The 12,549-nt window shown below is 35.8% G+C and overlaps 1 protein-coding gene across 1 annotated transcript in view; it reads right to left on the bottom strand.

Annotated features, from left to right (window-relative positions):
* Window positions 1-10,503, bottom strand: part of dnah3 (dynein axonemal heavy chain 3) — a 33,117-nt gene extending 22,614 nt beyond the window's left edge. Inside the window, exons 1-19 of the mRNA XM_052596593.1 lie at window positions 10,408-10,503; window positions 10,137-10,332; window positions 9,996-10,050; window positions 9,754-9,850; window positions 8,068-8,260; window positions 7,727-7,922; window positions 6,780-6,905; window positions 5,140-5,335; window positions 3,708-3,887; window positions 3,226-3,359; window positions 3,031-3,127; window positions 2,757-2,935; window positions 1,865-2,049; window positions 1,576-1,699; window positions 1,336-1,489; window positions 974-1,118; window positions 509-720; window positions 263-354; window positions 15-129 (exon numbers count right to left, since the gene is read on the bottom strand). Coding sequence (XP_052452553.1) covers window positions 15-129; window positions 263-354; window positions 509-720; window positions 974-1,118; window positions 1,336-1,489; window positions 1,576-1,699; window positions 1,865-2,049; window positions 2,757-2,935; window positions 3,031-3,127; window positions 3,226-3,359; window positions 3,708-3,887; window positions 5,140-5,335; window positions 6,780-6,905; window positions 7,727-7,922; window positions 8,068-8,260; window positions 9,754-9,850; window positions 9,996-10,050; window positions 10,137-10,332; window positions 10,408-10,503 — 2,772 coding nt within the window. The remainder of the gene's footprint in view (window positions 1-14; window positions 130-262; window positions 355-508; window positions 721-973; window positions 1,119-1,335; window positions 1,490-1,575; window positions 1,700-1,864; window positions 2,050-2,756; window positions 2,936-3,030; window positions 3,128-3,225; window positions 3,360-3,707; window positions 3,888-5,139; window positions 5,336-6,779; window positions 6,906-7,726; window positions 7,923-8,067; window positions 8,261-9,753; window positions 9,851-9,995; window positions 10,051-10,136; window positions 10,333-10,407) is intronic.
* Window positions 10,504-12,549: the final 2,046 nt, after the last annotated feature.

The raw sequence follows: 12,549 nt of genomic DNA, 5'->3' as shown, positions 1-12,549 counted from the left end.
TGTGTTTTACCGACCGTGTCCTTATACGGGGAAAACCCAAAGCGGAGCTCAGCCCACTCTTGTTTCATTTTCTCCAGAGACTTTTCCAGAGAGAATTCCTTACTGGCGGAAGCACCGATTTCCTCCAGCCTTCAGACAGAGAGAGATTCATATAAGAGTCAGTCTGACACATTCAGATTCACACTGCACTGCTCAACGAAAATAAGAAAAATACGTTTTTTACAACCACAAATAATTTGCGATTGTCAAAGATCAGCCTTACTTTTCTGAAAACTCTGACAATCCGAGCTCCACCATCTTGAGGAGTGGGGTGTCCTTGTCCGGCTTAACATCAAATCCCACTGTATCACTGATCTGATATCAGCCAAAAAATTATAAATAAAAAAATTAGCATTCATCAAAACGAGTAAATGCAACTTTAATGGTAAATATAAACAGTAACAAAGGCAAAACAATAAAAGTTTCACTGACAGAGATCAATAAATCTTTGTGTATATTACTGTCATACCATCTCCCAGTGTCTGTCCTTCAGGCCTGGATTGCAGATAGTTGTCAGAATGGGAAGGTGTTGTTTGAATTTGTCAATCTTTTTCTTGAAGTTTTCTGTGACCCGTCCGGGAGATGTCCGATCTGAGAAGAGCTTTGCGAGTTTGTACATGGTGCGCCACATGTTTCCCAACTCCTCTGACACTGTTTCTGCATTCAGGAGCTGGAATGGACCTTGAGAGTGCATGCACAAGACATGAAAACACACATACTGTACAATCGCATGTTAAACTAATATTCAATGTCACTGCTTTAGATGCTTTGAAACATTTGAAAAAAGAAAACAATGCCTGAGACTGAAAAACAACATCGTCTAAAGCAACTAAATGATGTCTTTCTTTATTACACAAATGTTTATCCAATCAAATGCATTAAATTATGGCTGTGATGTGAATAGGATCAAGAAATATGACAGCATGTGCTTTACCATTCATCCACACATCAGATTTGGTCAGAAAATCAAGAGCTGTGATCCACAGCTGGTCATACGGCTGTTTTTTGCCCATTATTGTCTGTAAGATGGGAAACTGACTCTGTTCTTTGTCCAGCAAAACCTCTTCTTTATTAATGCACTGAAATAAATGCAAATTTTTACATTCCATTAAAATACACTCATACTTGAAAGACTAAAAGCACATGAACAGCTTATATGTATAAGTAATAGCTACACATTTTTCAGTATTGAATGAAATATGACTTTTTTTCTTTCTTTTTTACCTGCAATGCATATTATACTGTTCTTGCAACCATAAATTCATGTTTATTAAATACACAATTTCAAGCACAAACCTCTATCTCTTTGACAGCGGCCTCCAGGCTGACGCTGATCTTATTGAGTCTCTCCACATTGAGCTTGCTCTCCTCCAAAGTCATCTTTTCTTTCATCTTAAAGATGTCCACCTCTTTTTCCAGGCCCTTCAGAGTCTCTTCCAACTTCCCTATTCTGAGGATGAAACGTGATCACTATCAGACATGTTTACGCCGCACATGTTGTGTTTGATGTGTGTGTGTGTGTATGCGTTTAAGCACCTTTTTATCAGATCGATCTCAGCCTGATCTTTCTGAGTGTTCAGTTTATCCTTACTGACTTCAATCAGAGAAAGAATCTGTTCAGGCCAGTGGATCAAAGAGCTAAACAACTTCATATCCTCCTCTGTGAAGAGACAAAGATTTTAAAGGTGGGTTTTAAAGAAAAAGTGTTCCCACAAATCCCAGACAGCCCCAAATTCAAATCTAGACTGAGGAACTGTGAGTGAAACAACATGACTGGTTGAAACACAGTATGTGCACGCACACATTACACAAAGGATGTTTGTACCTGGAAGAGTGGCGTAGTCAAGCAGGAAGTTGAGTCTCTTGACAGCTTCCTCAATCTCATGGTGGAGTTTGTGTACGGTGACTTCACTTGTGTGTCTCAGGTACTGGTTTAACTCTACCAGCTCCTCTGTGGTACTCAGCTTGTTTGTGATTCTGTCCGTAATCTCATCGTAACGATGGCATATACTAGACGAGAATAATAAATGTTATCTAGCACATACGTATAAATGGTATATGATGTAATATAATACCTCATACATACAAAATGTTTTTTTTATTCAACAAAAAAGCAGCTTAAAACAATCACTTTTTATTGAAGTTGAATGGGAAAAATAATGGAAAATATAAAACCAGATTCACCAGATATCATCATACATTCCCCAGTTGAATATTCACAGTACATTTAGGCAATTGTTTTGCATTACAAGTTTCTGAAATGTTATAAACATGCAAATGAGTTATTGTCTATTAAATATGTACTATTTTTTTTTTTTTATCTGAAAATCATATAAAGACAAGTTCTAAGTTTTAAATTCACATTTTAGACTTTGGATTTAGGATTTCTCTTTTTATATTCCATGTTTTTTGGAGAAAACTGTTGTTGAGGTGAATGAAGTCTTAACCCCCTGTAAAACCTTCACTCTATAGATATGAATAAAACTGTAAAGTTTGCTGTACGTTACTTTATAATCAAAGGAAATAATGACATTTGATGAAAGATTACAAAAACAATCTTTTGGAGGTATAATTTTTACATATCTATTTCATCACTTGCATGTAGCACGGTATTCTGGGTAGTATACTTCCGACAGAGCTGTATATTAATTACATAGTGACTGATTCATTTGAAGAGAATCCATTTCTGAAGAATATTTCAGGCTGTTTTCTCCCACCTCCTGTTAAGTTCTCGGTTCTCCTCCATCACAAATGTTGTGAGAAGATCTATGAGATGGTCTGCCTTGTCACACAGATCTTGGTTCAGGTTCACCGCATCCAGACAGATCAGGGACAGAGGAACAGTCGCATGCAGCGATTCGATCTCCTTCCACAAATTCTGCACACCTGTGATTTTCTAAAGGTCACACAGTAGAAGCATCTGGCTTTACAAGGAAGAATTTCACCCTTGTGTTATCTATAAGGATACAATGCACACAGTAGAAATGCTACCTTGGTGAAGCCCTGCAGTGAGTGTTTGGCTTTAAGGAAGTTGAGTATGTCCTGACGGTCCAGTAAATCAGTGTACTTCTTATACACATCCAGATACCTACACAACACACCACAGATTCACCCAGAGACAAACTACAGTGTGATTCAGTCTTAATTTAAAGCTTTTCTACTGGAAAACATGTTATGATAGTGGACCTCTGGGGCCCAACGGTGTTCCTCTGAAAGATCTCCCTGGCTCTGTTCATGATGTCTGTCACCAGCATCTCATTGTGTCTCACTGTGCGCAGCATTAGAGTCTCTCCCACCTCTGAGAAAAGCTTACACTCCACCTGTAAGAGTTTTTAAGATTTTTTCAGTTTTAGCTTTAAGAAATGACGCTTTAAGTGTTCCAAATCCATTATTCTGCTTTACATTGTGCCTAAACATTTTAATTATAATGGAAGCAATCTAGTTTGTGTTGTGTTTGTGCATAATTTCTTAATATCTCTTGCCGATGTAAATAAAGATTCTGAGCCAATTAAGTCTTAAACTTACAAATGTAAATAATGCGAGAATAAAGAAATCATCAGCAAAATCTCTTGCATCTTCTCACGTTCACCTCAGATCAATTATTGTACTATAACAACAGAAATCAGTGGCAAGTCCTCTTTTCATTTAGGAAGTATATGTGTGTGTACCCGTGGTATGTTGTGGGCGCTGTCAATGATCTGGGTGAATGCTTGTTGTATGAGCTCCCAGCAGCTCTCCAGTGAAGGCTCAAATGCAATTTTGGGGTCCTCAAGTCTTAATTTCACCAGTAACAATGGACGCTGCGTGTACTTCAGCTCATCAAAATACTCCCCAAAATCATTACCATCCTGACAGAAAAACACATACATATAGTACACACACACACATATATATAAACAAATGCACATATGCACAGAATTGACTCTAAAACCGGTTTGGATGAAGTTCAAATCAATTGTAAAATATCTAATATATGCACTAGTGATCATGCATCAGTTGAAATGTACTGTGTAAAATATATTACCTTTCAAAGTTTGGGGTCAATGACAATAAAGATGGAAAATGCATAATGTTACAACAATTTTTTTTACTATAAACAGCTGTTGATTGTCTGTTGTTATTATTATTATTTAGTTTATTAATAAACGTAATTGTTAAAACGTGTTCCTGTTTTATGAAATATCAGTTTACATTTCCAAATATTTTTCTTGCCATTAATTGTAATAATCCATAGAGTTTTTTTCTGACAGCAGCCAGTGCTCCACACAGAGATCTGATCTGATCATCATCAGTCTGTCTGGAATAACATGAAGAAACAGAACAAACTGAGACAGACTCAATCCAGAAGAACACTTCAAGAAACCTCCCAGCAAAGCTACCAGAAAAACAATGTGCAAGTTAACCTAGAACAAAAGCTTTTTTTAATGCATAGTGTGGTCACACCAAATGTTGATTTAATTTAGTTTAGTTTATAGAAATTAATTAATAAAATCTATTTAAGTGTTATTTTCGATGGCATCCTCACTTACACTTTGTACAGTGCTGTAGCTTTGCAGGTTTCCTGAAGTGTTTTGGAGACATTGCCGCAGTTCTTCTGGATTGAGTCTGTCTCAGTTTGTTCTGTTTCTTCATGTTATATCGGGGAACACATGATAGGTAAAAATGTATAGCCTGAATGCACTGTAAGTCGCTTTGGATAAAAGTGTCTGCTAAATGCATAAATTTAATTTTTATTTTATTTTATTTTATTCAAGACTGATGATGATGATGATGATGAGATCAGATCTCTGTGTGGAGCACTGGCTGCTGTCAGACTCTTTGTGCAGACAAAATTTCACTGGATTATTACAATTAATGGCAAAAATAATGTTTGAAAATGTAATCTGATATTTCCTACTGATGCACTACATCAAAACATAGAAATAACTGACTTGAAACCATTTTTTGTTGGTGAAAATACTAGCGGCCTAAGACTTTTGCACAGTACATCTATGCCCATAAATGCAAGCAAATGCTCAGTAACTAGGTTGTACAACATCTACTGTATAAAGCATTGGTTTAAACATATTTGAAACATCTCAGTGTCACTGGTTTCAGTACTTGATGTAGCTGGAAAAACTGCAGCAGATCCTGCAGCGATGCGACCACCAGACTGCGCAGCTGCAGTGACATCAGAGCAGCCACACTGTAGAAGAGTTTCTGGGCCTTTACCGGGGAGATGCTTGCTTTCTTTGGGACCAGTGGCAACCAGGAGTCTTTAAAGGTCACAAAAAGAGAAGCACAGCGGGGCAACCAACTACACAACACACAAACACAAACAACAAAGGCAACAGGTGATACATTATTCTATTTCACTGCTTGGCTGGATATAAAATTCAAGTTGGTATGTTCATAAAACAAATTAACCAAGTTGATTTTTTTATATATTTTCTGTTCTAAAAAGTAAAAAAATATTCTCAAATGTCTCTAATTTCAAAAATTAAGGAAGAAAAGGTAAATCTCATTGAATATAATTTCAAATCAGTAATAAAAGGGTCTCTGAAATAAAAAGGTCAATGATGCGTCAGACTGCAATTCACACTTCCTGCAGTATATCTACTGAACACTTCACTCTGATTATTGCTGTAGAGTCGCTGACACCCTGCGTGTTAAAGCAGGTCCAGATCGCTCTTTATTTCCCCATTGTTCAAACCCTCATTCAAGGCTCGTATTGTGAGCTTGTCTCTGGGTGGTTTGAGGAGACCATGGATACAGAGTAGAGAACAAAGGTAGTCAAGACAAGGAGAACTATTTAAACAACAACACATTGGTCCGCACACAACATTGACCTTCTTCAAACACACATTTACAAAAGTCCAGTAAATGTTCAGTATATCCCATGAGAGCATTAAGCTAGTAACTGCTTAAATGGACAAACATCATTTTTTTATATTAGTGTTATATTGTCTTATCTGTGAATACAAACTCGTTTTGTTAACCCAAGTAACAAACAGGAGCTCTGTTTTGTTTCTGTCAAATCAATACGTTTGAATGAATGACTCAGAAGACTCATAAAGACTGAATGAATCAGTTTCGAACAATAGTTGAGTGAATGATTCCAATGATCTATTACAGTTTTTTTTATATAATTTTCTTTTCTTTTTATATTTTATTTTTAATTTGAGCTAAAGTTGCAATCATTTTTTTGTGTGTTTATGTAATTATTTATTTTTATTTCAGTTTTAGTTCAAGGACAACTAAACCAAAATAAGAAACATTGCCTTAAAAACTAACTTTTTTTATTTTATTTCAAGTTTTTTAACCAATTTTTCTAGTTATCAAAAACAACTGTGGTTTGTTAATTCCTGAATTAATCAATCAGTGTTGATTAATAAATCATCTTAACCCCTCAAATGATCCACTTATCAGTGGATCTCATCGGGAATCAGTGTATTTGAACGAATCGGATGAATGAATGATGCAAATGACTTGTATCTTGCCAGACATACTGTACAGCTCTTCCATTGAGTGCATAGCGAGCTGTAATTATAGAGCTGGATTCAAGTGACAACAGTGACAGGTTTACAGAGAACATGAGAATGAAACCTACAGACACCAAATATATCATGTTCTCAGTCTGTACTGTTTCCTTTACTGTCCAGGGCAGGACGTTACTTAAACCCGACCTCACTAAAACACAGGCACACAGGTCTGGTGATGTTCTGCACTTGTTTAGAACAGATATAGAGAAAATCTCTCACGTGTTAAGCAGTTCATCTCTGGTTTTCTGACACTGTCTCCACACCAGCTCCTCAAACTCTGCCGGCAAGAGCGGAAGATCGGCTGAGAGCAGATCGTCCAAACACACAAACCGCAGAGACGTGAAACTATAAAAGACACAGAAAGAGATTAGAAATGGGATCATGATGATTAGGAACCTGATGGAGGAATTACAGTGGTGGACAAAATTATAAAACACTAGTATTTTCAATAGAGATAAAATGGTTTTAAGTCAGTTATGTGTTTTGTTGTAATGTGTCATTAGGAAATATCAGTTTACATTTCCAAACATTAATTTGCTAATAATTGTAATAATACAGTGAGATTTTTGTTTGACAACAGCAGAGATCTGATCTCATCATCATCAGTCCATCTGGAATAACATGAAGAAACAGAAACTGAGACTTAATCCAGAAGAACTGTGTCAATGTCTCCAAGACACTTCTAGAAAACTATGGGTAACTGCACCCAGGCCAATAAACTGCTTTAAATACAAAGGATGCTCATACCAAATGGTGATTTAATTTAGTTGATAGAAGTTAATTGATAAAGAAAATCTATTTATGACATCTTTGACGACATCCTCATTTCACAGCATTCGCAAATGCCTAAAACTTTGCAGGTTTCTTGAAGCGTTTTGGAGACATTGCCACAGTTCTTCTGGATTGAGTCTGTCTCAGTTTGTTCTGTTTCTTCATGTTATTCCAGACAGACTGATGATGATCAGATCAGATCTCTGTGTGGAGCACTGGCTGCTGTCAGACAAAAGTCTCAATTAATGGCAAGATAAATGTTTGGAAATGTAAACTGATATTTCCTACTGACACACTACAGCAAAACATAGAAATAACTGACTAAAAAACATTTTTTTAGCTGACGAAAATACTAGTGTTCTAATAATTTCAGCCACTTCTGTATAGATGCCAACCTGCTCATCCAGAGATCCTGTACAAGGAGCATCATAGGGCTGACGGTACAGAGGTTCTCCGTCTGCCAGCTGTGAGCCTCTCTGTAGCTCTCAGACCAGGGAACTGGTGCACGAATGACACGGGACGGGAACAACCGGGGGACAGCAGAGATCGACAGACGCTCTCGCTCCGCTGGATCTAGCAGGATATAATCAACTACAAAAAGAAAGCGGTTAGTGACTTATTCAGAAAGCAACATACAAGTGAGGAAGTGATTCAGGCTAAAAAGACAGTAACATGAATTAGATGCCAGAATGATTTCACACAAAGTCAACAAATTGGCTGGTGTTGTGCTTCATACCAATGCTCTTGCAGAGACTGAAGTCATAGTCTCTCTGGACCTCCTCCAGAAGATCCTCCCGCATCTTCTGCATCTTCCGCTCATCACCTTGTAAAAGGCTGGGAAGCAGCTTCAGGATAGCGGTGATCTGCTCTGGTGGCTGGGGGGTCAACATGTGGCCGTAAACCCCCTCAGTGATATAGTGCACATACCTCTGAGAGAGAGAGAGAGAGAGAGAGAGAATTAATACAGACGGGAGGATGGAAGAACAAGTGAAGGATTTAATAAAACACTAAAAATTTACATTTAATCCTTTAGCATATGCTTTTATCCAAAAGTGGCTTACAAATGAATTTAACCAACAAAAGAGCAATAATTTGTAAGTGCTGTGACAAATCCGGGTTAGTCTAATACAGAATGTCAAGTACTTTTTTTATAATAAAAAAACAATAGGTAAAATAGAAAAAGGATGTAGAATGCTAGCGTTAAAGGGTTAATGTTTATAATAAATAAAAGAAAACAAGTAGATATAATAGATATAGAATGGAGAGTACATATATACACAGTACTGTGTAATAAGTCTTTTGGTCAACCTCTGAAGGCCCTGCAGCCTCAAATGAGGACATTATATTTTAGTGAATTTTTCTGAAACTTTAAATGCCACAGTTTTAAGTCTGGATGTCCTGTACAGAGCACATTCGGGGCTTTTCAAAGATACCAAATGATTGGATGTTCCACCATAACCACTCCCTCTCCTTGGTCTTCAAAAATGTCTGAAATTAATTTAGTAACACTCTTATGGAAATATGATAATATTTTGAAATTATTATTTAAATCCGTCTAATTTTTAAACTGTGTCATAAATCAACATCTCAGGAAAATGTTATTGATTTCATACATGTCCCCATATGAGGACACCAGGACTAAAAGCATGTTTATTAAGCATATTGGGAACTATAACAAATGCATTTAAAAAAAAGAAAAGAATTAAATATTATTTATTATTATGAAAATCTTGTCAATTATTACTCCCATTATTACACTTATTTTTTCATTACATGTTGCCCAAAAAACACATTAATATGCACATTAGATTTAGTTTATATATACTTTGTATGTAATGAGAACACCTGTTTATGGCCGTTTTACACACATTTTGCAGAAAGAAAAACGGTATATTGAATCATTCTGTTATAACATAGTTGAGAATCATCTTTATACAAAGTTTGGTAAAAAAAAAAAAAAACATCTTGAAAGCTAAACATGTATTGGTGATAAATAGTTTTTGCCTATGGATGTTCATTCATCTCTTTTTATTTTTTTTAAAGAAACTGAGTCCCGATGACATAGCATAACATATATATATATATATATATATATATTTTTTTTTTTTTTTTTACATTATTTTTAATGCTAAACAATGTATAGACATGGAAAAAATATTTTTCTCGGGTCTTAAGAGGTTAAACTAATTTGTTTTTTTTAAATCAACAAAAATTATTTCCATCTTTTGCTGTGTGTCAGTAGGAAATATCAGTTAAAATTTCGCCAAAAATATTTTGCCATTAATTAATTAAACTGGTATTTCCTAATTGACACACTTACAGCAAAAGATGAAAACAACTGTAAAATAAAAAGAATCAAAGTGTGCTTTAAAAACCCATGAAATCATTATTGACTCAATGAAAGACAGTTGCTGATAATGACCTCTAAATCTCTCTCTGTGGGCTCTGTCTGTTCCCTTTGACTTCGTGTCTCCTCACGCCTCATGATTTCAAGCTGCTTGTTCGGTGACAAAGGACGACTTTTGTGAATCACAGATGTTCTGTTTGTTAATAGAAGAAAAACATGATGGTCCCCTGCATGAATATTGCAATACTAAGTTTAGTAAACTCACTATTTTGTTCAAGAAACACACATGCATGCATTAAAAATCTGCTACTAAAAACCTTTGTGCATGGGTCACAGGCTGTTCCTTTCTTACTACTGGAAAATCACTGTGGTCTTAAATGTGAAGTTAAGAACAGACACACTGAAAGTGTTTGTGTATGCATGTATTTAAGCATGTATAAGACATTTCTAAAGGATACATGCAACTGGAGGGCACTGAAGCGAATGATGCCTGCGCTTCAGATGTTGGATTTTCAGGTTTTGGCCTCTCGGACTGTAGTTGTTCCCGATGGACTCGGAGGGACTTCTGTGATGCCGCAGCTCCTTGTAGGGAACCGCACGAGTCCGAGAGTGATTCTGCAGGAGGGGCGGGTATCGACTGTTATGGAGGTAAATCTGAAACAGAGAGCAAGTTAGAGTGAGCAAAAACACATCAAGTAGCCTAGATCTTGAGACACTTTATATACACACCTCATACAGGTCAGAGGGCTTCTGGGATGCGGGTAGAGGCAGCAATCTAGGGAGCTTCCCAGCACATCCCACATCATGACTAGAGTTAGCATTCATCTGTGAGAAACACAAGAACATTTTAAAGCACAATTTGCTTAAAACTGCCTAATTTTGAAGCCAGAGGACACTTATCTAAAGCATTTCAATGTATCTCTCTATAAAAGACACACATTTGGACACATTTACAAAATACTGTCTGGATACGCATTACAATACCATGCTGTCTAGGTAGGGAGTTTACTAGATTTTGAAACACTGACGGTTTGTTTTCAAGTTTAAATGTCTTAACTGCCACTACAGTACGTTATACGTTAAAACATCGGGTTTGAATTATCTGCTAACTTTAAATAGCTTTAAACTTATACTTTAACTTTTAAATGAGGGAAATACCACTGACATCAATGATAGTGAATACTTATTAAAGTAACAATGTTCACTCTTTTACCACAACGGGTCACTTTGAGCTTCAGGTAAGGAGGCTTCGTTGGCGTTCGTTAACAAACAGTGTTTTCATCCCCCAAAACGGTTATAACGGTCTTACCTTCAGTCATTAGTCTTATAATCCGAAATTAATCGCGTCAGTTAAATACAGTTTGATCATATGAGCTAAGCGCCTCACAGCCGTTATACGCCGAGTCGCTGCCAATGATCCGCCGGTTGTCAATATAAGTGTTTGTTCACGCGCTGTTCATGGTGACAGTCCTGCTAGAGTTTCACTATCGTCAGTAAACAAAGGGTTTGTACAGCCGTAGGGCGAAAAAAATGATTACTATTTAAAAATTAAGATTTCTTAAATAATAATGTAAAAATTATAAAGCCATTAAAACAACTGTCAATAGTTTTCAAATAATAATATTACAAACATTTTAATTGCAGTTGTAATACCTCTTTGTGAGCACACGGTGTCGCTATTTCACTAATTGTTAGAAGGTCTCTTCACCGAGATGTTAAAACACTGACAAAATGCTAATGTTGAAATTACTTTTTACATAAATATTGTATTTTTTTTTATTATTATTGAATATAAAATATAAGATTATATATAGGATTATTTAAATAGTTTTAAAGTATCAATATGTTGAATTCGTTTTTATTTTTATGTTTTCAGTCATTTTACTTTTATTTTAATTCTCATTAATTAAATTTATTAATTTAATTTATTTATTTGATTTTGTCATTTTTATGTTTTTAAATATTTACGTTTTTTATATTTGTAGTATTTTATTAACAATTGTATTATTATATTCTATTAAATATATTAAAATTAATATTACATTTTTAGCGGGATAAGTCTTTTTTGAAAGCTTCTGTCATTTTTATAAATGTTTTAACTGTTATTATGTCTGATACTTTAAATGCAAAACATAAACAGGTCACTAAGTTTAATAATAAGTTTTTAAGTGAGTGAAGTATTTGTTGTAGTTTTTTTTTCTTTTTTTGCATTTTTAATTCTGGGTTAAATGTTTTTATTTTGGTTAAACAATATATATATTCACTGGAGGAAAGATGCATGTAGAAGTTTCTGCCCCACATATGGGAGAGTTTGAGTCTCTCCATAATAAAAGTCTGTGTGAGTTGCCTTTCTCATTGTCCTGATTTAGATCTAATTATAGACCCCATAACCTGCCGTAACAATGCAGTTTCAGCACTGTATATATATATAATGTACTCTCTCTATATTAACAAAGATACAGTATGTGTGTGTGTGTGTGTGTGTGTGTGTGTGTGTATGTGTACAGGTGAGTGTGTGTTTTGAGGTCATGCTGTTAAACTCTCGAAATAAATAACCACAGAACTGGCAAAGGACCCGAGAGCAGACAAGGGCCATTCATCACCAGACCTCTACAGGGCAATCACCTATAGTATTGTCTGCATTATTTAAGAGAGAGAAAGAGAGGTAAATCCTACCGTGTCCGATATTCCAGTTCCTGTCCTGTCAGCAGTTATTCTGTATTCCACACCTTAACCGCCAGCATCAGCTGGAAAACACTTGTGCACAAAGACACCGCTTATTGACAGATTTCTTTACGTACTTTCACTAACACACAAGGTCATCAGTAGAAGTGATCAGACACTAGTGAGTGATCTAGCACACGTAGATCA

The sequence above is a fragment of the Carassius gibelio genome, chromosome B24 (genome assembly GCF_023724105.1).
Source record: "Carassius gibelio isolate Cgi1373 ecotype wild population from Czech Republic chromosome B24, carGib1.2-hapl.c, whole genome shotgun sequence".
Taxonomy (NCBI): Eukaryota; Metazoa; Chordata; class Actinopteri; order Cypriniformes; family Cyprinidae; genus Carassius; species Carassius gibelio.
This window is presented reverse-complemented; position numbering and strand designations above follow the sequence as displayed.